Source organism: Schistocerca nitens, chromosome 4 (genome assembly GCF_023898315.1).
Source record: "Schistocerca nitens isolate TAMUIC-IGC-003100 chromosome 4, iqSchNite1.1, whole genome shotgun sequence".
Lineage (NCBI taxonomy): Eukaryota > Metazoa > Arthropoda > Insecta > Orthoptera > Acrididae > Schistocerca > Schistocerca nitens.
Genome location: NC_064617.1, coordinates 968,800,044 through 968,825,880, shown reverse-complemented (window position 1 = coordinate 968,825,880; position 25,837 = coordinate 968,800,044). Strand labels below are relative to the sequence as shown.

General features: G+C 39.3%; 1 protein-coding gene across 1 annotated transcript in view; it reads right to left on the bottom strand.

The window, feature by feature from the left end:
• The window catches only part of LOC126253653 (mediator of RNA polymerase II transcription subunit 1-like), a 186,253-nt gene that overhangs the window by 52,279 nt on the left and 108,137 nt on the right, over positions 1 to 25,837 (bottom strand). The window contains exon 10 of the mRNA XM_049955167.1: positions 16,123 to 16,627. Within this exon, the coding sequence (XP_049811124.1) occupies positions 16,123 to 16,627 (505 nt within the window). The remainder of the gene's footprint in view (positions 1 to 16,122; positions 16,628 to 25,837) is intronic.

The window sequence follows — 25,837 nt, the reverse complement described above, 5'->3', positions numbered from 1 at the left end:
GCGATGCTATTCATCAGCGGTCTGATCTCCCAGGTATGGCATATTTTAAACGCAGCCATTTGTGCACAGTGTTGGTGGTAGCCTTTGCATGGAATGGTAATCCCCTGTCTGGATGTTGGTAGTCTCTGACCAATGGTGCAGTATGACACAGAATGTTGCAGGGAGTCTATTACTTGTTCTCAGATGGTAAGTACAGGTGTGAAGAGGCTACAACGTGCTCAGTACACAATACAACGCTCCTCCCTTATATTGGTCAGACGTTGTTGACTGGACCTTGGACAAGGTGTAGGCCTACCCTCAGATTTACATGTCGTCCAACATCATACCAGTGTTACATCCAAATGATCAACAAGTCTGGTTATTGCACTATTCAACCAGCTGGTTAAATGGAGACCCGCAATGAGGGGCCTTCCAAACTTAGGAGCTGACAATTCTGACTCACAAGAGTGCACGGCATCTCTGTGCACTTCACAGTGATTGCTCAACATCTGACATCGTTCAAGCCCTTATAAAACCCACCAAGTCTGCTAACAAAACTAGGCCTAAACAAAATTAGTGTACTCTGGTGGCCATTCAACCTGTCACAGAGGATTGCAGCTCCAATCATTGGTGTGTACGTGTATGAAGTTAGACTGAAAGTCCACCATGTCTTCTGGGTGCTTCACTTTTTTGTCAGGCACAGTATTACTAATTTTGAGTTGAACAGTGAAGAAATATGGACAGTTAATGCTAATGCTAAACACACACACACACACACACACACACAAAGAAGAAGAAGAATACAGAAGGTTGCGTAGTAAGCAATGGAGAGATGAATGCTGAAAAACAGTGCAAAACACCGGAAAAAACCATTGATCATGGAAGACAACGTATTGGAAATGTAATTTTTACAGTAAATAAAAGGGAATTGAGGTGGATGGGACATGTAACCAGGTGGGTGGATGGTAAATGGACTAAAAGTTTATTAGCTCATTTACAAGAGATACGAAAGAACTGAAATAATGACCCAATGGAAGGTGGGTGAACTACATTAGAAAACATGCAGGAGCCACATGGATGTGTACTCTGTGGTAATGCCTCATTTATCCCACAGTGGATGTTGAATGGGTGATACGTATATACCACATTGCCCCAACTATAAGACAAGGCTTTTTTCGCAATTCGAAAAATACAGTGTTGTCTAACAGTCACCTACATCTGCATGCATACTGCACAAGCCACTGTATGGTGCACAGCAGAACCTTGTACCATTACTAGCCACTCCCTTTCCTGCTCCAATTGAAAATGGAGAGAGGGAAAAACAGCAGCCTCCAAATGAGCCCTAATTTCTCTTATATGATCTTCGAAGTCCTTACGTGAAATGTACGTTGGTGGCAGTAGAGTCATTCTCCAGTCAATTTCAAATGCCGGTTCTCTAAATTTTCTCAATAGGACCTCAAAAAAAGAACACTGTCTTCCCTTGTTTTAGTTGCTGAGGTAAATGTTTTTACATTGTGTAATAGCTTAAGATAAGGGTGGTCTTACATTCAAAGATGAAGCTTTGTTAGTTGAACCCATATGCAGATTTGATTTGATGATTTCAGTAGGATGGGATGCGATGCAGGGGCACCAACATGGCCGAAAGTGGAGAAGGTAGTGGCAAGTAGGCAGTAAATTTTGTTGTTCTGCTAACTGTGGGAATGCATGCTGAGTACCTCGCTTTTGGTAAACATCTATCATATTCAAACCACATTTTGCTTGAATATAAATTTACTCAAAAATGAACTGACTCAACAAATCGAGAAATACTCAACTGCAGTAGTATGCATTTCTAAATAAGACAATTTAAAACTAACAACAACATGTCCACACAGAATACCTGAAACATGGTATGATAAATGAAACATGAGATTCAACAACAGCACCAAAGCAGTTACTGCTCAACAGTACTGCGGATTTTTAAAGCTGACAATAAATGATGAAATACACTGTTAGCCTGAAGTGGTCCGATTTCTGTCAATTTAACAATAAGGTAACGTATTGTGTTATTCAGTTTCTCCATCTACATCATCTTGTGATGTGTGGTGGAGGGTAACTGGTGAACTGATATTCCTTCCCCTTTTCCCAGCTCCACTTGCTCTTCTTTTTATGTTCTCTATTTTCTTTGTCAATCCTATCTGGTACAAACCCCAGGCTGACGAGCAATATTCAAGTATTGGTTGAGCAACTGTTTTGTAAAGTACATCTCTTGTTGATAGACTACATTTCCTGGTTAAATCACTCCGTACACATGTTACTGGATATTTTATGGAAGTAACTGCTTCCAGTGATTATTCTTCAATCATTTAATCATACAATAAAGAGTCTTTCTGCCTACATATTCACAATACATTACACTGGGCCATGCCTGAAATTCTAGAAACTCTCCAATCTAATCACACAATTGGTCCGATATTCCATACTCTTGTACTCTGTTCATTGGGCAGCATTGTGGAACTGTATCAAACACCTTCTGGAAGTCAAGGAACATGGCATCTACATGGACATCTGGATCTACTGCTTTCCAGATCTCATGGGCAAAGAGAGTGAGCTGAGTTTCATATGATCATTGTTTGGGAAACTATTTTGATTCCTACAGATGAGATTTTTTGTCTCCAGAAATGTCATCATCCACAAGCATAAAATATGTTCCAAAATACAACATACCATCAGTATATATACCTATAGTTTTACGCATCAGTTTGATGACACTGTTTGAAAATGGGACTGACCCAAGATTTTTCCAATAATTAAAAATTCTTCGCTCCTCAACAACCTATAGTACATGGCTGCTATTAGAGGGGCAAGGTCTTTCACATACTCTACAGACAATCAGACTAGTATCACATCAGGTCCAGTGGCCTTTCCTCTGTCTTTTCTAACCCTTGGTCACTTATTTCAAAATCTGTTATTTTGCCATTCATCTGACAGTTTGACGGAAGAATTACAGTGTGATCTTCCTCTGTGAAACACTTTCAGAAAAAGATGTTTAGTATTTCAGCCTTTTCTTGCCTCCCTCCATTTCAGTGCTATTATGGTCTGGACAGCTGCTTCAATCTGTTTACTGCTCTACCAAAAGATCAAAAGTTCTTAGGATTTTCTGTCAATTTGGTAGATAGAATTTTACTTTCAAATTCATTAAACACTTTATGCTATGCTAATTTTGGTTTTGTGTTGTTTTTGTTTGTCTGTGAGGCTTTGGCTTCGTCCTAATTTGCAGTGAAGCTCTCTTTGCTTTTGTATTGGCTTTCTAATAGTGTTGTTGAACCACAGAGTGTCTTTTCCATCCCACAAAACTTTACTCAGCACATACCAGTCTAAAGTGTATTGTTCAATGCTCTCGAACTTTGCCCTTGATGCTCATCATTATCAGTGCTGGAGATGAAATTTTCCTGTTGATCTATAAGGTAATCTGAAATCTGTTTCTTGTTGCTCTTGCTAAACAGAAAGATGTTTCCTAACTTTATTTGTATGAGTCAAAAAGTTTGGGTATGTTTGTCACCAGCAGGTCTAAGATGTTACCTTCACAAGTCAGGTCACTGATTAACTACTCAGGGTAATTTTTAGAAAACACACTTAGAACAATTTCACACGATTCCCTGTCCCTACTACCCATTCTAATTACTTGAGTCCCCCAGCCTATAGCTGGTAAGCTGAAACCTCCACCTAAAACTATAGCACAACAACAAAATTTACGCAAACTGTTCTTCAAGTTCCTCCTTAATTATTCCACCTCTACCACTCCTGAGGCAGGAGATTATAAAAGTATCTGATGACAATATTTGATCCACCTTTAACACTTCTCTCCATCCAAATTATTGCACTTTTTATTGGTATAAACATGCCTCCACCACGAGCATTCAATCTTTTTCACATACATACCAGATGGAGTTTAGAATTCCATTGCTATTGACATCTGATTTCAGCCAACTTTCTGTCAATAGTATTACGAGGGCACTGATATCGTTTATAAACAAGATTCGCTCTGGGATCTTTCCTTAGATGCACCTGCAGTTAACTAATAATATATTAACATTTTCCAATCTGCTATGACAAATTCTGGACTGGGTGCACTCTAGACCTCTCAGGATGATCAGCTACAGTCCCAACAGGTGAGGCTTCCCACACTGGCTCTGATAGACTTTCAGCTCTGGGCAATACCTGAGGCATAAGGGGTAGCCCATGCAGCTGGTACCTTTTATCGCCTTCCACCCAGGAATTTGTGACCCCGACACTGATCCCCATTCACTGTCAGGCAAATGTTGACCATCAGGAATGTGCAAATCAGAAGGTGCAGAAGCAACATGGGTCTCAGGCAGCATCAAATGCTCCAGTGTACCAAAGAATTTTTCAGGTGTCACAAAGCCACCCCAGCCCAGAGCACCAGGCTGAAGCCTGTCAACCATGACCATGACAGCTTCCAGCTGTTTGTGAACAGTGGCCAGTTCCCCCTGCATCCATACACAACAGGTGAAGTCCTTATCCATCATTACGCAATTTTTGTCTGTGTCACAAGTAATGTAACAGAAACTCAAGAAGTTGCTGTGCACTCTTAATTTCTGCCACTATGAAACCTCTAATTGATACAACAGTAGAAAGGCAGTTTATACTAAGTTAATTCACCAGAATTTACACAAAAAGTTACAGTAAGTTATTAAACAGTAGACAGCACAATAAAAGACACAGGTACAATTCACTTCTTCACAAAAATATGTGAAAACAAGAACTAAACTACTAAGTATAAATTAGAGACTGCTAGTGTTCCAGTTGCATCCACTTGGCTACCTGACAGTTTGCTTAATGTTGTAAAAATAGTACATTGTAGTGAATGAGAATGGTAGCAAATGACACGGTAGCAAATGACTGCTGTAATTCTGTTGAGAAATGTGCAGTTCACAACTGATTTACATACACAACACAAAATTAATTTTAAGTTGATGGTTACTCATGATGCAGAAGCCACAGATAACATTGCAGCAGCAAGGAAACTTGATATCATAGAAACAAATGTTTGTAGGCGATTACACATCATCAGCTCAACATGTCAGACTTTCAGGGCACCAAGTCAGGGAAGGTTCATGAGCTGGAGCTGCAGGTTACAAAGTATGTGCAAAGAGAAATGCCTTCCTGCATACTAGAGAATTAAGCTGTTGAAGGTGAAGAGGATGTTTCAACAGATCACATTGCGAGACTTGAAGCAAGTACCAGCTGGTACGTGACAATGATGAAGAGGATGGGACTTATGTTACAACGCAGTTCAGTGACTTCCCACAGCTTTTGATGAAAAACTATTTGTGTGCCAATGTCATATAATCTATCTAAGAAAACACCACTAATCGAGCAATGGGAACTCCAGGTAGAAATATCAACACTGTCGGAAAACACAGAGTGCTGCTTACTTACTGTAAAGAAGACACATTAAGTTGCAGACAGACACAATTAAAAGACAGCTACACATAAGCTTTCAGCTGCAGCCTTCCTCAGAAAAATAAACGCACACTGCTCATTCACACAAGCAAGCACACCTCACACGCACATAACCACCAAAGCTGGCAGCTCAGGCGAGCATTCTGCAACTTGTACCTGTCTGCAACTTAATGTGTCATCTTTATAGTAAGTAAGTAGCAATCTATCTTTTCCTACATAGTTAAAACACCACTACTGTTTACATAGAAAATATTAACTTCTTTAGGTTGACCGTAAGTACTTTATATCAACAAACATTCTGAAAATTTGATAAGTCAGATTTCTCAAAGGTCTCTTCAAAACAGGGGGTCATCTTATATACAGGGTCGATGTCTTTTTGAATAAATCGGTATGCGTGCGACAGCATGCAGTGCATATAGGTTCCACAATGCCACACATAAAAATGGGATTCTTCTGAGGCTCATACCTCTAGTTATATTGGTGATAAATACGTAGGGTGAACTGGTTCGGCTAGCCCTCAGCCTAGGAGCCACTGTATGCCCAACACAAGGATCGTCTTAATGTCACTATACTACAGCACAGGGTCAAAGTATGAATATTACACACTTCCTCCTGGTTAGGAAAACTGAGCAAATTAGTTGGTTCTTTTTGCATTTAATGTGGTCTAAGATGGGCCTTCTGGGGCTTATGGAGGCACCATTAGTTCATGGGCAGTTCCTTACAAAAAAAAAAAAAAAAAGTTTTTTTTCCAAAACCAAGCCACAGATTCCAAGTTCGTTATGCACAGTAAATGGCTGAAATTTTTATACTATATTCCTAAGAGCCTGATGTCAAACAACCTTGAAAATTTTCTTGATATCTTTATCCTATGTTGTTGTACTGAAGCACATGCAAAATTTTTGTGCACATAAAATCCAGCCTGAGGTGAAAAATTGGTTTTGTTTTATTTCAGTTTCACTTAAGTAACTATCAAAATTTTACTGATCCATGAAGTTCTTTTAATATGAGGGACATTTCTTGCTGAAGCAGTGAGGAAGGAAGGCATTCAGAGAAAAATTCATCTATTGGAATACACAAAAAAGGGCAAACATCCTCCTTTTTAAAAGTATTCAACTATAAAGTGAGGTACTAACTGCCTCATTCTACCTTCCTCAGCATCTTTAAAAATATTCCCAAAAATTTTAGCATATGAAAATATGAGAGAGAGGGGGAGATACTGTCAGTGGGTAAGAGATGGAAAAGCAATTAATGCGGGAAGATAGCAGACAGTAGTTGTGATACAGAAAGAGTGAAGGAGAAAATGGCAGTGAGAGAGAAAGAGGGCGCAGTGAATCACAGTTGACAGTGACAGAACAGTGCTGGAAACGAGTAAAGGACAGAGTGCCACTGGGAAAGGAATAAAGAGATGGTAAAAATGGATGTGGGTGAGATCCAGCGATAATAAGAGACAGAGTCTATGAAAGTGACGATGACAAATAGAGAGACAGTGACACAGAGAAGAGACAGCAGTAGTGCGATAAAGTGAATGAGATAGTAGCAGTAAGAGAGAGCAAGTGGAAGACAGTGACAGTGAGAAGAGACAGTAGTAATAGTAGTAGTAGTAGTAGTAGGGCAGAATGAAGGAGACTGTGGTCGTGGGCTGAATGAGAGACTGAGAATGGGCAGTGGGAGTGGATGGGTATGAGCAACTTATGTGATGGACTAGTGGGTGTGAGTGGGTTAAAGTTAGGGGAGCTTCTTGGAGTGTGAGATAAGTTGCATGTTAAAAAGGAGGTGCTGGGAAAGGTAACATAAGGCAGGTGGTACCCCACTTTTCAGTCAGACACTTTTAAAAAGGAGCATATTCATCCTTTTGCGCTCTGATAGGAGCAATTTTCCACTGGGACACTATCTGATTGAAAGTACCTAAACATCCCTATCTAATGTAGAATTCACCACTAGATGTCATGAAATGCAGACCCCTCAATATACAAGGAGTATGAGAGTATTGTGTTGTCTGCAGAAAAGCAGGAGCAGCTGAAAGGGTCTGTGAGGAGAGCTCAGTGACTTAAGTGGGGACTAGTCATTGGATGTCACCTGAGTAACACATCCATCAGGGGCATTTGAAACCTTCTAGGGATGTCCAATTTGACTGTGGTTGATGTTTTGAATATTTCTAGAGTATGCTGTCCAGCAGTCTCAACAAAGTGTATGAACTGCATGTGGATCTTACTACAACAATATGTGGGTTATGTTAACCACAGCTGACCCAAGACCAAGCAGACCTCAAGTACGGACGAACAGAGGCTGTCATTCATAGTGGAGACTGATTATAAAGAATTGCATGAATCAGCAGAAAATATCACTCACGATTTCCAAAATGCTGCCAGCAGTCCAGCTAGCACAATGACTAAGCGTAAGGAGTTAAAAAAGAATGGGTACAATGGTGGAGCAGCTCTTCATAAGTTACAAATTTCGGTGTACAGAGAGGTGCCACTGGGCGATAGATGACTAAAAATGGCTGATTTTGGAGTGATGAATCATGCTGTACCCAGTGACAATCCAGCAGAAGGGTTTGAGTCTGGTGAATGCCATCACGTGTAATGCCAACAGTGAAGTGCGGAGGAGGTTGTGTTACGATATAGGTGATTTTTTTTGTGGTTAGGGTGTGGTCTCCTTATTGTACTCGAGAAAACACTAAACGACGAAGGATACAGACATTTTTCAGCACTGTATCCTGTGTACAGAAGAGGAACTGTTCAGAGACAACTATTGATTCTATCAGCATGGCAATGCATGCTCTCATGAAGCATCTGTGAGGCAGTTGTCTACAGACTGGCCTACTCAGAGTCCGAGTGTGAACCCAATGGAACTCTTTTGGGATGAGTTAGAATGCTGAGTTCGCTCCAGACCCAAATGTCCAACATCACTACCTTCACTGGTTTCACCTCTTGAGGAAGAATGAGCTGCACAGACAATCAGACACCTCATGTAAAGTATTCCCAACAGTGTTCAAGCCATCATAAAGGTGAAGGGTGGACACAGCCTATAATAATGTCCACTAATAAGTGACCGAATACTTTTGATCAGATACTGTATAACAATACTTGGTAATGATTTCAAGCTCAATAATGGCAATCATGTCTTATCCATAGTATGCTTTCTCTAATTTATACACGTGTGTTAGAAGATGTTTTGTACTTTTTCAATTTATATTATGAAAATACGCTGATTTCTGCATCTTTAGACAGCCTGTAGGAATTTACACACATGGTGTATCTGTCGTTTGAACCCATGAGATTAAAACAGACTCACACTAGCTTTATGAAGTGATTGAAGGCTTCACTTTCAAGTTTCCAGATCAATTAAAATGAAGTGGTCCGATAAAAATTAAGTTGGTTGCTAGACCATTTTTAAATATTTCAATTGAAAAGTTCAAAACAGCTTTTAAAAATATTTTACCTTTCACCATTACTGAATGGCAGCCATTTTCGTTTGTAAGCACGCAACAATGTTTCAGATTAGAGACGTTAGCAAAAATATGAATACCTCTGCACTGGGTTAAGTTACAACATTGCAATTGACATGATTGTTTTTAGAAAAGTGTCCTCTACAACATTGTCTATTACACAAAATACCCTAAATTCAAAAATAACCAGTCAAAATGACCTCCAAATGTTTGGTATCCAAATTTTCAAAAATCCACTTTTAAGGCCCAAATATAATAAACAAGGAGTGATTTATGAGAGCCTATTTTTTTCCTATAGTTAGATATCATATACTACTAGCCTCATATAGAGCAAGAACACTTACAAATGTTTCCTTAATTTTTACTTTTTTGAAAATTTTCATTTTTTGTGAAGTTTGGGGTTAGTTATCTCAGATGGGACTGAATATAAAAATACGATTTTTGCAGTTTTTACACCTATATGATAGCAACGTGTTGTAAAAATTTCAACATTGATATCTGACTGTGAACAAAGATATGAATTTTTTAAAATGAGGAAATAATTCACATTACTCTACAACTGATCTTATGACTGTTGCCTATTCATGTGTGATATTGGCGGGATATAATCGATTATTGTAGAAGTAAGGTACTAAATTATATACAAAAAGTCGAAACATCACTGAAATTAACATTTAGGCTACATTATTCTGACATACTTAAAATAAATATTTTCAATTAACATCCTTCGAGTTGTAACTGTTCCCAAACCTGGTGGTGAATGTTAAGAACTGTGATTTCTTCAGACAGCTTCTGTGATATAGAATAAGACCTCCCTGTTGCTGTAGTAAGTTCAAACACTGAAAGTTTCCTTACAACATTTTTCATTGGTATCCACTCTTTGACACTAGTAGATTTCTTGAATGATGTTCTTGCACCAGCAGGGTAGTAAAAATGCACAAAAACATCATTGTTTTCCAAACTCATTTTTTCAACCTCTACAAGCCACCACTGCCCATCACACACATGCCACTATGTCATTCAACGTTAAAGATAGTGATTTAATTTTAATGACACAATGATCCTCATAAATTTTGGTTTCTGATGTTACATAGCATCGAACTAAGTTTCCTACAACGCCAAGGAATTTTGTGGAAATGCCTTGTTCCCTTTATTCCTACACAGTTTTCAAATCTGGTCTGAAGTGTTGTTTTCATATGCAGAACCACTACTTCTTTCTTGATCAGAAAATAGGTAATGCCTTTAATATAATCCTTGCAAAGGACATACATGTCCTGTACTGTGAGAATTTTGTTTGTGGCTGGTCTTTACTTACTTCATGTTTTGTTGTACCTCCTACTCCATCACATACATTTTTACCATGACAAAACTGCCATTCAGCCTCCAACCCAAAGTCTACTTTGTGGTTGCACAGATTTGAAAAATTCTTTTTGTTTTTATACTGAAAAGTATATCAGCTTCTCAACCCTGGGAATATATATATATAACAGAGGGAAACATTCCACGTGGAAAAAATATATCTAAAAAGAAAGATGATGAGACTTACCAAACAAAAGCGCTGGCAGGTCGATAGACCCACAAACAAACACAAATATACACACAAAATTCAAGCTTTCGCAACAAACTGTTGCCTCATCAGGAAAGAGGGAAGGAGAGGGAAAGACGAAAGGATGTGGGTTTTAAGGGAGAGGGTAAGGAGTCATTCCAATCCCGGGAGCGGAAAGACTTACCTTAGGGGGAAAAAAGGACAGGTATACACTCGCACACACACACATATCCATCCACACATACAGACACAAGCAGACATATTCTTTAAATATGTCTGCTTGTGTCTGTATGTGTGGATGGATATGTGTGTGTGTGCGAGTGTATACCTGTCCTTTTTTCCCCCTAAGGTCTTTCCGCTCCCGGGATTGGAATGACTCCTTACCCTCTCCCTTAAAACCCACATCCTTTCGTCTTTCCCTCTCCTTCCCTCTTTCCTGATGAGGCAACAGTTTGTTGCGAAAGCTTGAATTTTGTGTGTATATTTGTGTTTGTTTGTGTGTCTATCGACCTGCCAGCGCTTTTGTTTGGTAAGTCTCATCATCTTTCTTTTTATATATATATATATATATATATATATATATATATATATATATATATATATATATAAAGAAAGATGATGAGACTTACCAAACAAAAGCGCTTGTCTGCTTGTGTCTGTATGTGTGGATGGATATGTGTGTGTGTGCGAGTGTATACCTGTCCTTTTTTCCCCCTAAGGTAAGTCTTTCCGCTCCCGGGATTGGAATGACTCCTTATCCTCTCCCTTAAAACCCACATCCTTTCGTCTTTCCCTCTCCTTCCCCTCTTTCCTGATGAGGCAACAGTTTGTTGCGAAAGCTTGAATTTTGTGTGTATATTTGTGTTTGTTTGTGTGTCTATCGACCTGCCAGCGCTTTTGTTTGGTAAGTCTCATCATCTTTCTTTTTAGATATATTTTTCCACGTGGAATGTTTCCCTCTGTTATATATATATATATATATATATATATATATATATATATATATATATATATATATATATTTTTAAATTTATAACATACTTTTGAAACACATGGAAGTAGTCGCTTAGAATGCAAATTGAAGAACTGCAAATTTCATCTTTCTCATTTTTAAAGTAGAGTGTAAATGGATGCACTGTTTCCAGGTCATTGACCCAGTGTTACCCTTGTATTGCATCCTGAATCACAAATGTAAAATTTTCTGCAAAATCAGCTAGCACTATACATTCAGTTTCATGTAGCCTAGTTGTGCTTTTTTAGCCTTTCAAAAACTTACTTTGTATTTTAGAAACACAGTGGTGACTTCTAAGTTTTGGTAAGTTATCAATTAAAGATTCCAAGTACTCTTCCTGAGATTTAACCACTGTTATCATTTCTGCCCTCTCAGTTGTGACCCACTGTTTGAAGGTAATACTGTCTGGCATTTCCTCATCACATCCGCGAAACAATTCAATAACGGTTTCCTTACCAGGGCATTTATTACACAAACTCATCATGCAGTCATAACTTTTAGTGTCACAGATCATTACATCTAGTAACTCTTTCTAGTTCCATGAAGTTCATTTAAATTTGACAGCACTAGTCGTTTCTACTTTGTTAGTTTAACTCCATTTATAACAACTCTTTTGTTATCATTGCAACCTGGACACATTCTACTGTTTTCATCATCTTCAAAAAACTACTGGATCTTTTTAATTGTTTCTTCACTTATACCTACTCCTTTCTTCTTTCCTAAAACTGGAAGAATGCCTTGCTCTTTCACTAATTTTCAGGTTAGTTTAACCAAACGGTGAGAAATGCTTAATTCATGAACTATTTTTACTCTTGACCATGAGTCAGGGAGCAAACTTAAAATTTTAACTTTTTCTCTTTAGATTTCACTGAACATTTAATCTTTAATTTCTCTATTAAGCTCCAACATTCAGCATCAGATGATGCTGGTGGTAGGTTTTCTTCTTCTTTAGAAATAATGTTGGTCTCTGTATTATTAAGGCATGATCCCAAGACTTTTCTAATTTTATCTGAAATTTGTTGCATCTTATTTTCAATAGCTGTTTTTATTTTTCTGCTACTTAATTTTATTATTTTCAAAGCAAGAGATACGTCTAACTTAGAACAAGCAAAATCCAACGTGCTAACAGCTTCCTCATTAGGAATATAAATGTCATTAACAAGGTTACATGATTCTGGTTCTAGATTCACAACAAATATTTTTGAGTAACAATTTGGGCACAGGGAATTTCCAGGAATCACATTACATTTCACTTGGGATGCTGTTTCACTCTCACATAACAAGGAGAAATGTTCAAGTTTTATTTCCCTCAAACCTTAGAAATAAGCTTTTTGTGAACTTTAAGTGGATCACAGCATTTTCTTCCAAAAATGTGTTTGCACTTCTGCATATATTTCTTCTAATGATACTCACAAACCAGTGTTACATAAGAACTTAATAGAAATTAAAACAAAGTTCGTCTAACTTCATCAAAGTCATTGACATTTTTCAAGTTTTTTGATACTGAACCGTAAATTGTTTTGTGACACACTTCACTTGCTATCTGTCCAACAGAGCACTGTTCATCCATGTTATTGCATTCCAGTTAATCTCTCAAAATTAATTACAAATTACACACAGAACAAAGCACATAACAAGTTCTACAATCTCGATGAAGTATGTACATCCACTCTAACAGAGGTTTCAAAACAGACTGACTACAACAATGCCACACCCAGCAATAATGTACTTCTACAATAAGACACCCAGCAATAACATACTTCTTTATTGACAATAAACCTAAACGTAAATGGACATTTTTATTACCATATAACAAAAGAGAAAGCTCCTATTGTTTAATATTGCATTAGTAAAAATAAATAAACTAAATGAATATTGGGTGATAGTGTTAACTAAATATATGTCACAATCAAATTTTATTACAATTAATTACCAATTACAATTAATTACCATTTAAAGGTCAATTCTAGAGTAATGTGAATTATTTCCTCATTTAAAAAAAATCATATCTTTGTTCACAGTCAGATATCAATGTTGAAATTTTTACAGTACATTTCTATCAAACAGGTGTACAAACTGTGCAAAAGTCATGTTTTTATATTCAGTCCCACCTGAGATAACTAACTCCAAACCTTACAAAAAATGAAAATTTTCAAAAAGTAAAAATTAAGGAAATATTTGTAAGTTTTCTTGTTCTATGTGAGGTTAGCAGTGTATGATATCTAAGTATAGGGAAAAAATAGACTCTCACAATCACTCCTTGTTTGTTATTTTTGAGCTTAAAAAGTGGATTTTTGAAAATTTGGATACCAAACTTTGGAGGTCATTTTGACCGATTATTCTTGAATTAGGTATTTTGTGTAATAGAGAATGTTGTAGAGGACACTTTTCTACAAACAATCACATCAACTGCAATGTTGTAACTTTCAAATTTTCGCTAATGTCTCCAGACTGAAAAACCGTTACGCGCCTACAAATAAAAATGGCCGCCATCTAGTAAAGGTGCAAGATAAATTATTTTAAAACTATGTTTTGAACTTCTCAAATATAGGGCAATCACGTATAAAAACGTAAAATATTTAAAAATGGTCAAGCAACCATCACTGGACCACTTCATGTGGATTGACCCGAATATGAACTGCAACAATTTCCCAGACCTTGACTGTTTTCTTTGGAGGTGCATTTCCCTTAATAATCATATGACTTAGTTCCAGTTGCTTTTTTGGAACAAAAATAACCTGTAAATAATTTCAGAGTAAAGGAGACCTATCATCAAACAGCGTAAGTATTGAGTAATAAACAGAAAACTTAGCATGCTTTTGGAACCAATCCTTTGATGAGCTGGAGTACACCCCCCACCCCTCTGCACTAACATTTTTCCAGCTGGACATTAAATACCGGGATTGCATTTTGGCAGGTGGGCTGGGCTAGGGTTTGTTCTGAGTGTGGTGGGGTGGGTAGATGGAGAAAGAGGTGAGAAGCAGGCTGGGGGGTTGTGACAGGTAGGTAATGACATGGAGGGCAGCACCAGTGCAGTATAGCAGTGTGGAAGGGATGGGTGGCAGCTGCACAGGCTAGGCACACAACACGTGGGCACCGAAGCATACGGTGTGTGGCACATGGTGAAGGCGATGAGGCACAAATTGGGAGAGTCAGACACGACAGAGGAAGAGAAAACTGTGGGGTAGAGGGTAAGGGGAGGCTGAAAGTTGGTAGAGATTGAAGCCAGGAGGATTATGGGAGCAAAGGATGTGTTGAAAAGGTAATTCTCATCTGTATAGTTGAGAAAAGGTGGTGCTAGAGGCAAGTATCCAAAGCAGCCATTGAACTCGACGATGTTGTGTTCAGCAGTGTGTCGTGTCTGTAAACCTCCAGTCCTTAATCTCTGCTAAACCACTGCCCCCACGCTCTACCCAACAATTTACCCTCTCCCAATCCACATCCATGCCACCTTCATTGTGTGTCTTAACTCACTTGCCCACGTGTCGCATGCCTAGCCCACACATCTGCTACCCCTCCCCCATCCACTTTTATCCCGCACACGTGCTGCCTTCTCCGAGCTGCTAATTACCTCTCCCTAACCCCTACTCCTTCTCCCTGACTCTCTCTCCTACCCAATCCTAACCTGCCTCAATCTCCACCCCAGCCCACCTGAATCTTGCCGGTACTGTGTGTGCAGCAAGCACAGTGTAAATGCGCAGGTGTGTGTGTGTGTGTGTGTGTGTGTGTGTGTGTGTGTGAGAGAGAGAGAGAGAGAGAGAGAGAGAGAGAGAGAACTATCTAGGTCTTACAAAAGCTATCAAAGTTTCCATTCTTTTTGTGTGAGTTCAATGCTTCTGCTATTTGGTACGTGGTCTCCTTTAGTCCGAAATTATTTATATTCTGCCAGAACTTTGCTAATATCTTGGAGGTATTTTGCACACAGTGGTGCTGATATCTGAGAGCCATTAGCAGAACACGTGGCCTCCAAGGACGACACAACTCGCAAGATTTTAGCAGTGTGCAGTAGCGACATCCACCAATGGCACATGCAGCCTCACAGTACACCTGTATTTGAACCAGTGACTTCCATGGCAGTCAGCGTGTTAAGAATTCACAAACTGAAGTATGAAGAGAATACAATGAGACATTTATTCTCACAAAAGAGCAGCAATGTCATTTATGGGAGCAAAGCCAACAACATTAATAGCTAAGTTAACAGTGGAACAATAGACCAAGTGAAAGGGTTCAGATGTATAGGATCCAAAATAATCAACATCCGAGACATTGAATAAAAATTGACAAAATCCAATTTCAGATGTGTAATTGAAAAATAAAGCGTTGGAGGGGCATTAATGATACACTACAAAATGATGGCTTCCCCAATAAACACAAACAAAAAGAATGCTGGATCTTTACTACCGAGCAGGTGAAAGCAATTAAATTTCTTAGAAGAATGAAAGCAAGTATAGCCTTCATAAAGGCAAACAGGATTAGATATGATAAACAGGAGACCAAGTAAATATTCAAGGCCTTTGAAATGGAATGTCCATCTGGAGAGAACATATAGAGAAAAAATACCCATGAAAGGCTCTTTATCCAGTCAGAGTGCAATGCCAAAATAATGTATCCAGTGAAAAATGATAGTTCTAATAATGTATAGTTATTTAAAATGGTTTGGTGTGTGCATACCTTTCTATCTTTCTTGCTTTTCCGAGGTTTCACGGCTTCAACTTCTGGCACATCAAACATTTCTGCATCTGTAAAATCTGATCCCTGGCGGTCCGACGCACCGTGGTCTTGTGTATCCGATGTAGATGAATCTGAGTCACTAGCAGAACTATCTGCACCAGTGGAACCGATATCAGCATCAGATAGACCTCTGTGCCAGGGAGATGTTTTATGAGGAGGTAAGGCACGCCTCCTGCCCGGACCACCAACACCAGCAGGCCAACCTCCATCTGCACCTCCAGGTCCCGGTATGCCACCACCACAACCTGACTGTCCACCGTCTGGTTCTGTCTTTATGATTGGTGGACCACCATCAAAGCCAGGAGGCCCACGACCACCCCCTGAACCAGGGCCTCCTTGATTTCCTGCTGGTGTTCCACACTCATTGGGTCCTCCACATCCTCTCATTGCTTGCTGGTGCCAAGATCGGAGCAGTGAACGCATTGTCACTGGGATGGACAGGCTCCTACAGCATTTACAGAATACACTATCAAAGAACAATATATGCTACAATATTTGAGACAGATAAAAGTGCGTGCAAATCACAGACACAATCTTATAACAATCAATTTGCTATTATGAAGGAAAAATAAACACACTGTAAATGAAACAATTCCATCAATCCATTATTATTTTGAAATTAACATAGACAAAAATTACGCATCTTGTGAAAATTACATATTCTTCTTCAGTGAACATAAGTCACATAGATTTGTAAAATGGTTGTAACTTTAATAATGGCAACTATTATTTACAACTGACAAAATAGATACATGTGTCAAAGTTTTACTGGGCTTCAAAGTAGTCACCAGCGTTGTGTACAACCTTTCCAGCAATGTATAAGTTGTAGGTTACTCTTAGCAGAGCTAGTTTTGACAGTTAGAATGGAGCAGTCCACTGCACTGGATATCGATAAAGGTAGGTTTTTCTATTCAACTGTGTGCATGCACGCACTTACATTTCCAACAGTGCAACTGTGTGAATGCACTTACATTTCCAACAGTGCAAGCATGCCTTCTTAATTCTTTCTTTAAATCAGAGAGTGTGCATCATACTGCATTGCTTCCCAGATTCAGATGAATTGTTTAGCTGATGACAGGCAGCTGGGGCCCATGTGTTTCATTGCGTAGTGTCCTGAGGTTATTCTTTAAGGTGATTATGTACAATAATGCCTGCTGACTCCAAAGAAAGCATGCTGAAGTTTATCGATTACTACAGACAAGGAAAATCATATGGAATGTCACTTTCAAAGATTACAGCAGGGTCCCGCTAATCCAAACATGAAAAATGTTAGTCTAAGTACGGAAAACTGTGCGGTAAACTGCTGTACATACACACAATTTTAATTTACACAGTACAGTAAACATGTATTAGAAAAATTGGCAAGAAAACATTAGGTTTAAACAATGCATAACAATGAAAGAAAAGCTGTCAAACTTACTAAAATACAGCGGACATTTTATCCCTACTTTTTAGACGACAAAAAGTCATTATGTAATGAAGACAGTCTGTTATATGACGCATAGTTGTGCTATCGTCTCATAATCATCAAATCAGCAGGTGTAGCAGTGGCTGTTGCTCCAAATAACGTAGCGCGAGGTCAGGGGCTTCCGCTGCGTCACTGACTGGCACCAGCTCTCCTTTGTTGCTTTCAGGCTCATTGTCACAGCAGTCCACTTCCTGGTCTCGAGTCACAGCAGCAACTAAATCAGTGTCAGTAAGGTTCTCCACACATGCCCCATCAGCTGCCAGGCCACTCATCTATGTCTCCTTCACTTGCTTCTTCATATTCTGGGATTGTCTGTATCATTTGTAGTAGATTTTGCTCTTCATTTTCAGCTAGGTTGTCCTGAAATTCAAGAGATGTTCACCGTTTTCTACACGATTTTCTCAGAGTATTTTCTGAAATATTCTGCCAGGCCATGCCTCAGTGGCCCAATAAATAACATCCTTCACATTGGTCTTTTTTATTTTGTCCACTAAAGGAATGCTATCATCTTGGATAAACATTCTTAAAAATTGTTTTCCGTAAATCAGTTTTAATGTTTGCAGTACGCCCTGGTCCATCGGCTGTAGAAGTGGTGTAACATTCGGCGACAAAAACTTTGCCACAATTTCTCCATCACATAATTCCTCAGTGCTGGGGTGAGATAGCACGTTATCAATCAAAAGGATTGCACAGGGAGACAAATGATTTTCCTTAGAAGACCATCAAACAGAGGGAACAAACTGGCCGTGAAACCATTCTTTGAACAGCTTACCAACCATCCATGTTTTTTTCTGGTTGTGATAGTATACGGGCAGGGAGTTTATGTAGCAGTTTTTAAAAGCTCTGGGCCCAGCAAATTTGTCAATCAGCATTAAAGGCAGCTTGTGATTACCAGCAGTGCTGCTGCATGCTAATAAAGTCACACTAACTTTGCACATTTTAAAACCAGAAGCATGGTCTTTTACTTTTGATGCCAGGCTTTTTGTTGGCAATGCCCTAAAATTAAGGCCAGTCTCGTCAGCGTTATAAATTTGTTGGAGAGAGTACTTTCCCTCTCTTATCATTTTTTCAAACTCACCCCAGTATTCCTTAGCTGCATCACGGTCAGAAGAAATCTTCTCTCCAGTAATTGTTAGCTGACGGAATCCATGACGTTTCTTGAATCTGTCCAACCAACCCGTACTCACACTAAAAGATTCATCAACTTGTTCAGGTAAACAGTCTTCTCCTGAACCGGTGCTCCACTCAAAGGAGTTCCCCTTCTCTCTCCTGTGTAAACCAGAGGAAAAGAGCTTCAACCACTTTATCGTACTGGGACTGTTCCAAAGTCAGCCGAATTTTGAGTGTTTTTCTCGAAGACGTTGCACGTGAATTTTCAAACATCGCTTGGTTCTTCTTCCAATCACAAATGGTTGCTTTACCAACACCCAGTTCCGTTGCCAGTTGAGATACATTCTCACCATTGTCTATCCACTTCAAAGCATCCAGTTTTTCTTTGAGAGTTAACGTTGCATGTTTCCATTTACTCATGGCGAAAATACGTACACCACTGCACCTGAACGAATACAACTGTTCCACATGCCAGTGATCAATAACTAACATAACCAAGCGCTTTGCGAGCCAACTGGCAGTGCACTGACCTCAGGCACTACAAAGGTCTCAACAATACACAACAACAAGGGCAGGGAGTGAGAGTGAGCCATTGTTCCCACACTTGTTCCCATTTGTTACCATGGTGTACCTACTTATCTGCTTAGTATGCTTCATTCTAGAAACTCATCACCATAATTCCAGCTAATCTGAACAAATCGGTAATCCAAACAAGGTCCAGTCCCAAATAGTTCAGATTAATGGGACTCTACTGTATTTGAATACAACTTTGAGATATAATGCCCTGAGTGTCACGTATTAGGTAAAGTATCTCTAATCATAATTCTGTAAAGAATAATGTAACTCTCGAAGTAGGAAAACAGAGAAGCAGCAGCTTATAAATTTATGAAAAGTGCATACGAAAACTGTGGATGAATATTCGTTTTAAGGCAACTTAATAGAATAACAATTGAGGAGTGCGGCATCACAACAAAAGAAAAGGAAATCAATGAAACAAAATTAGAAAACACAACCTTCATTCTAGTAGATTCTGGGGTCTATGACACTCAAATTTGTTGAGTCTGAGAATGTTAATTTTATATAATATTTTTTGATTGGAGTCGTGTAAACAACATTTTATAAAAACAACTGCAACTTAATAAAAAACAAATAGCTCAAATTGATATACAAGTCATCAGTAACCATCTAAAGAAATGTTATTGCTGCCCTTATCGTTGTCGTTTTCCCGGCAGAAAAACTAAATTCCCACTGTGAACTCCTTCTGAAATTTGCAATCAAAATGTCACTGTCATGTTGTATTTCCCATACTTCTATTATTTATATACTATTTTACCCTCTGTCACCTTGGTAGTTTCTTTTTCTGTCACCTTACATCACAATAAACACAGCACAAACAGCCGAGCAAAGAAATGAAATAATGGAAAATTCAGGAAGAAATAACGACAATATTATGAAAAGGATAGATTGCTATTCACCATATAGAGGAGACATGGGGAAAGGCTAGTGCCAGGCGGCTAGGCTATATGGAACAGACCGAGCGAGGTGGCGCAGTGGTTAGCACACTGGACTCGCATTCGGGAGGACGACGGTTCAATCCCGTCTCCGGCCATCCTGATTTAGGTTTTCCGTGATTTCCCTAAATTGCTTCAGGCAAATGCCGGGATGGTTCCTTTGAAAGGGCACGGCCGATTTCCTTCCCCATCCTTCCCTCACCCGAGCTTGCGCTCCGTCTCTAATGACCTCGTTGTCGACGGGACGTTAAACACTAATTTCCTCCTATATGGAACAGACTTCTTGGTATGGAAAGGGTGGTACCTGTAGAAGTAGAGTTATTGCTGGTGGTTTGTTGGTCTGATATTGGTGGAGGTACCTATGTGGCCATCTTTGAGGTGAAGTCAACTTTGAGGAAAGTCGCTTGTTAGGTTGAGGACGGCCAGGTGATGCTAGCCGCCCGTGGCCATCGCATCTGTAGTGACGAGCCGTCCCTCTCCAAATATACCAAGGGTCTCACAGAAGCTTTCACAGACATGAATTATCCTCTCAACCTTGTACAGAAACAGACCTCTTGTGCCTTGACTCTCCAGTCACCTACCACCACATTGTCACCATTTGGCCAGTAGGAGCACTCCGCTCTTGACTCAGTACCACCCAGGACTGGAACAACTGCATCACGTTTTTGAACAGGGTTTTGACTACCTCTTGGTGTGGCCTGAAATGAGGAATACCCCACCCACTATCCCTCCCATCCATCCCAGGGCTGTATTCTACTGTCCGATGAAACTACACAAAATTCTTGTCCATCCCTACTCCACACCTTCTCTGAACCTCCTGTCTCATGGCTCATATCCCTTTAATAGACCTAGATGCAAGACCTGTCTTATGCATCCTCTCACCAACACTTACTCCAGTCCACTCACAGCCATCACCTATCCCATCAAAGGCAGGGAGGTCTATCTGTGAAACCAGTCATGTGATCTGCAAACTAAGATGGAACCATTGTGCTGCTTTCTACGTGGGCATGACAACCAGCAAGCTGTCTGTCTGCATGAACGGCCACCACCAACAGAATGTGGCCAAGAAAGATACCATATTCATTTTATCACAACAGGCTAAGATATGAGGGTTATTCGGAAAGTAAGGTCCGATTTCTTATAAAACAGAACCATCAGAGATTTATTCAAAAAACTGTTTTTACAAAATTTCTTCCATTTTTTCTCTATTTTTATACGTAGTTTCCATATCTGTTTAAATATTTTTCATAATATCATTCTACAAGATATTGTGTCCCTGAGTCATAGATATTTGCCGCCTTTGAGGATAATCAGTCATTATCTGCTTCTTTCACCTTGTCTACTGTTGTGAAGCGTTTACTGTTGAGAAACTCTTTTAGGTAGTGTAACAAATGAAAATTGCTACACCACAAGTCCATACTGTACATTAGGTGAACAGTCTGTTCCCATTCAAAGGATCAGATCAGATTTTGGGTGTCAATGGCAGAATGAGGTCTGACATTGTCTTGTAGCAACAGAACTCCAGATGTCAGAAGGCCACATCGCTTATTCTGTATTGTATGTCGATGTTTAGTCAGGGCAGTGCTATAAGCAGCTATGTTTGTCATTGTACAAATGGTTCAAATGGCTCTGAGCACTATGGGACTTAACTTCTGAGGTCATCAGTCCCCTAGAACTTAGAACTACTTAAACTTAACTAACCTAAGGACATCACACACATCCATGCCCGAGGCAGGATTCAAACCTGGGACCGTAGTGGTCATGCGGTTCCAGACTGTAGCGCCTAGAACCACTCGGCCACCCCGGCCTTGCTGCATGTACTCTACTACCAAGACTCCATGTCTATCGCAAAACACGAGTGCCGTAACCTTGCATGTCGAGACTGTCTGCTTCAACTTGACACTGACTGGTGATGTCATGTGATGCCATTCCATTGACTGAAACTTAGACTCTGGAGTCATATGAGAAACTCAAGTCTGATACCCTGTGACAACGATCTCTAAAAATTGATCACCTTCCTTATGATATAGGTCCAAAAACTCGAGTGCACAACCCATTCTTTTCATTTTGGGTTTCTCGGTAAGCAGTCTGGGAATCCAATGTGTGCACAATTTGCAAAGCTGCAACTTCTCGGGGACAATTCTGTGCAAAGTTGTTCTACATTCGGAAATTCCAATACCAAAGTTGAAATTGTGAATTAGCAGTTTTCATGAATCTTCTCATCTACGCTATGATCAAATCTTCTGAAATCACTGATGACCTGCCTGATTTCGGTTTATCATGGACATTTTCCCATCTGTCCTTGAAAGCTTTCATCAACTTATGAACTTTGCTGTCACTCATCACAATGGAGCCACACACTTGCACATCTGTCAATGAATTTCCACTGCCGCAATGTTCCTTGTTGTCCGAAGTTGAATCACTGACCATAATTCACAATCAGCAGGCTGATCAGTTGTTACAAACAACTGCCACTGTGAACAGCACAGAGTGACAATACAAATCCAAATGGCATTATTTGACAAGCAATGCATGCCAGGATTCAGTGCACATCCGTGTTTCAATGTTTGCAAGACATTCGATTAGCTGCAGCAATTTGGACTTACTTTCCAACTAACCCTCAACATCTGCACCCACAAGAAACATTTATTAATAGATGACACCACAATAAAATGCTCAAAAATCCATCAGAGTGCAGAACTGGGAAGCAAAAGAATGTTATTTCCTCTGTCAAAAGGCAATTTTTCGATAAACTATTCCCATTCAGAATTCAAAAGTTTTTGCCGGCATTAATACCAAATGTAGTTAACATTATCCTAGTTATGTAATATCTATTTATTTTACACAAAAAGATCAAGGGGAAATCTATGTTGTTGAAGAAATGACAAAGAGAACCACAGTATATGAAAATGCCAAACCAAAGATTAGAACAACAGTAAGAAAACTAGGAAATTCACACACCAATATAATTTCTGGACCCTCAGCCCCGCCCCACAAAAGAATAATATCCCAGTCGTTCAGTGACCTTCGAATTATCCTTTAACAAAAGTCATTGTAATTCTATGGGTTATTAAAGCAAGAGGAAAGAGGTAAGGACATAAACATATTCCAGGTGGCAATAACTGTCCGTTTTTTTGTAAAAGTCAGTAATAGTTAAAGGTATATTGAATTAACAAACAGCACATTGGTTCTCAGGCTTTTTTTGTTCATGACACACAATACAACGTAGCAAGTTCCCACAGCACACTGACATATGAGCCAACAACAGTCAGAGGGAGGTAACATACCAGTCAGCAACAATACAAGAGCCTCCATCTAGCGCATTGCCAGATTATCTTCACCAGTCAGATTGAGGTCTCAAAGTCCTACTGAAGTCTGTGTTATAACATATTTTGAGGTTGATTTTTAGTTACACACATGTATGCAGTGCCCAGTTAATATGTTAATTTTTCAGTATGGATAAATTTTTGATTTAAAGGAAAAAAGGTGAAGATGGCTCAGAGAGACAAACACATAAACAGTAATACAAGTGAGAACATACAGATTCCAAAAGTAAGTCTTGTGAAAGCAGTGCAGCCTACTGAAATATTTCATAAGTATCAAGAGAATTATTTAAACTTTGGATTTACATTCAGTGGACCTGAAAGCTGTTCATAACCAGAATATATCCTGTGTGGAGAAAAAGTAAGCAACGAATCCATCGTCCCTAGTAGATTGAAAAGACATTTAGTAGCAAACATGGTCACTCATCTGGGAAAGACAAGAACTATTTTAGTCTATTGATTTCATCAGCAGAAAAGCATGACAAATCTATAGTAAGGAGATCAATTATTTCTGAAAAAGCACAAGTGGCCAGTTATAATGCAGCTGAAGTAGCAGTGAAAAAAAAAAGAAAATGCATCTCCATAATATTGCACAGGACATAATTTTTCCTGCAAGTAAGGAAATAGTGAAATCAATGTTAGGTGACAGTGCCAAGAAAGAAATATCTTTGGTTTCATTGTGTCCATGAAGAACTAAGAGACACTTGTGTATTTTCACTACAGCTCGATGAGTCAACTGATATATGTAAGAAATTTCAATTTACTGACTTACATAAGATCTGTTCAAGAGGATTCGATTTCTGAACAATTTCTTTCATGTACCGAACTGCTGTGGTTCAGGTGCATATAATTAAGTATCCAGCACTTTGGAACAAAATGAGCTGGCCTGGAAAAGCTGTCTTTTTGTTTACACTGATGGCGTACCAGCAATGAGTGGAAGATTCAAAGGATTTGTTGCAAGACTGAAACAAGATTTCCTGACTGTAGGTTCAACACATTGCTTCATACATCATGAGTCTCTTGTGGTGAAGACCATGTCAACAGAATTTAAAAGTGTTTTACATGTAGTCATTAACATGGTAAATTCTGTTAAGTCTAGGGCTGTTACGACAAGATTCCTCAAACAATTGTGCCATGACGCTTTGGTTCTGGTTCCTGAGAAGGTTTTTTGAAATGAGCTACTAAATATGCTTAGCGTCAAACAGCCAGACTTTGCAGCTCAGTTAAATCATGAGGAGTGGTGTGCAAAGTTAGCGTGTTTGGCTGACATTTTTCGCTATTTAAATTACCTTAACAAAAGTATGCAAAAAAAAGTGTGCTGACGTCAAGTGAGAAACTCGCCAGGTTCTTAAAAAAACTTAGAATAGGGAAATCACATGTCGAAAAGAAAAATCTGAAGTGGTTCCTCTTACTTCTGAGATAAATCCACACAGTTATGTAACCTCGAACTCATTTCAAATTACCTCATAGTTCAAAAATGGCTCTGAGCACTATGGGACTTAACATCTGTGGTCATCAGTCCCCTAGAACTTAGAACTACTTAAACCTAACTAACCTAAGGACATCACACACATCCATGCCCGAGGCAGGATTTGAACCTGCGACCGTAGCAGTCGCGCGGTTCTGGACTGCGCGCCTAGAACCGCTAGACCACCGCGGCCGGCAGCCTCATAGTTCTTGAGAATAACATGACACAGTATTTTCATTCCATCAACTGTCAACAAATATGACTGAATGTGCAATTCTCATATATGTCTCCAGAATCCAACAGTAACTTTTCTCTGGAGTAAGAACAGCAGCTTGTAGAACTTCAGACAGACTGAACACTTCAACTGATATGAGTTACCACTTATCAAGTTTTGGATGTTAGCAAAAAAAGAGAACCCAGTAATACTGTTACACTTTTCCACTACCTATATGTACCAAATTGGATTTTTGGCACTAATCGACAGATGAAACAAGAGCCATGAGAGACTTCTCTCAGTTAAATAGGGAATGCATGATAACGCAAACTTGTAAGGCGTGTTGTTGTTGTGGTCTTCAATCCAGACTGGTTTGATGCAGCTCTTCATGCTACTGTATCCTGCGCAAGCTTCTTCATCTCTCAGTATCTACTGCAACCTACATCCTTCTGTTTAGTGTATTCATTTCTTTATCTCCCTCTACGATTTTTACCCTCCACACTGCCCTCCAATACTAAATCGGTGATCCCTTGATGCCTCAAAACATGTCCTACCAACCAA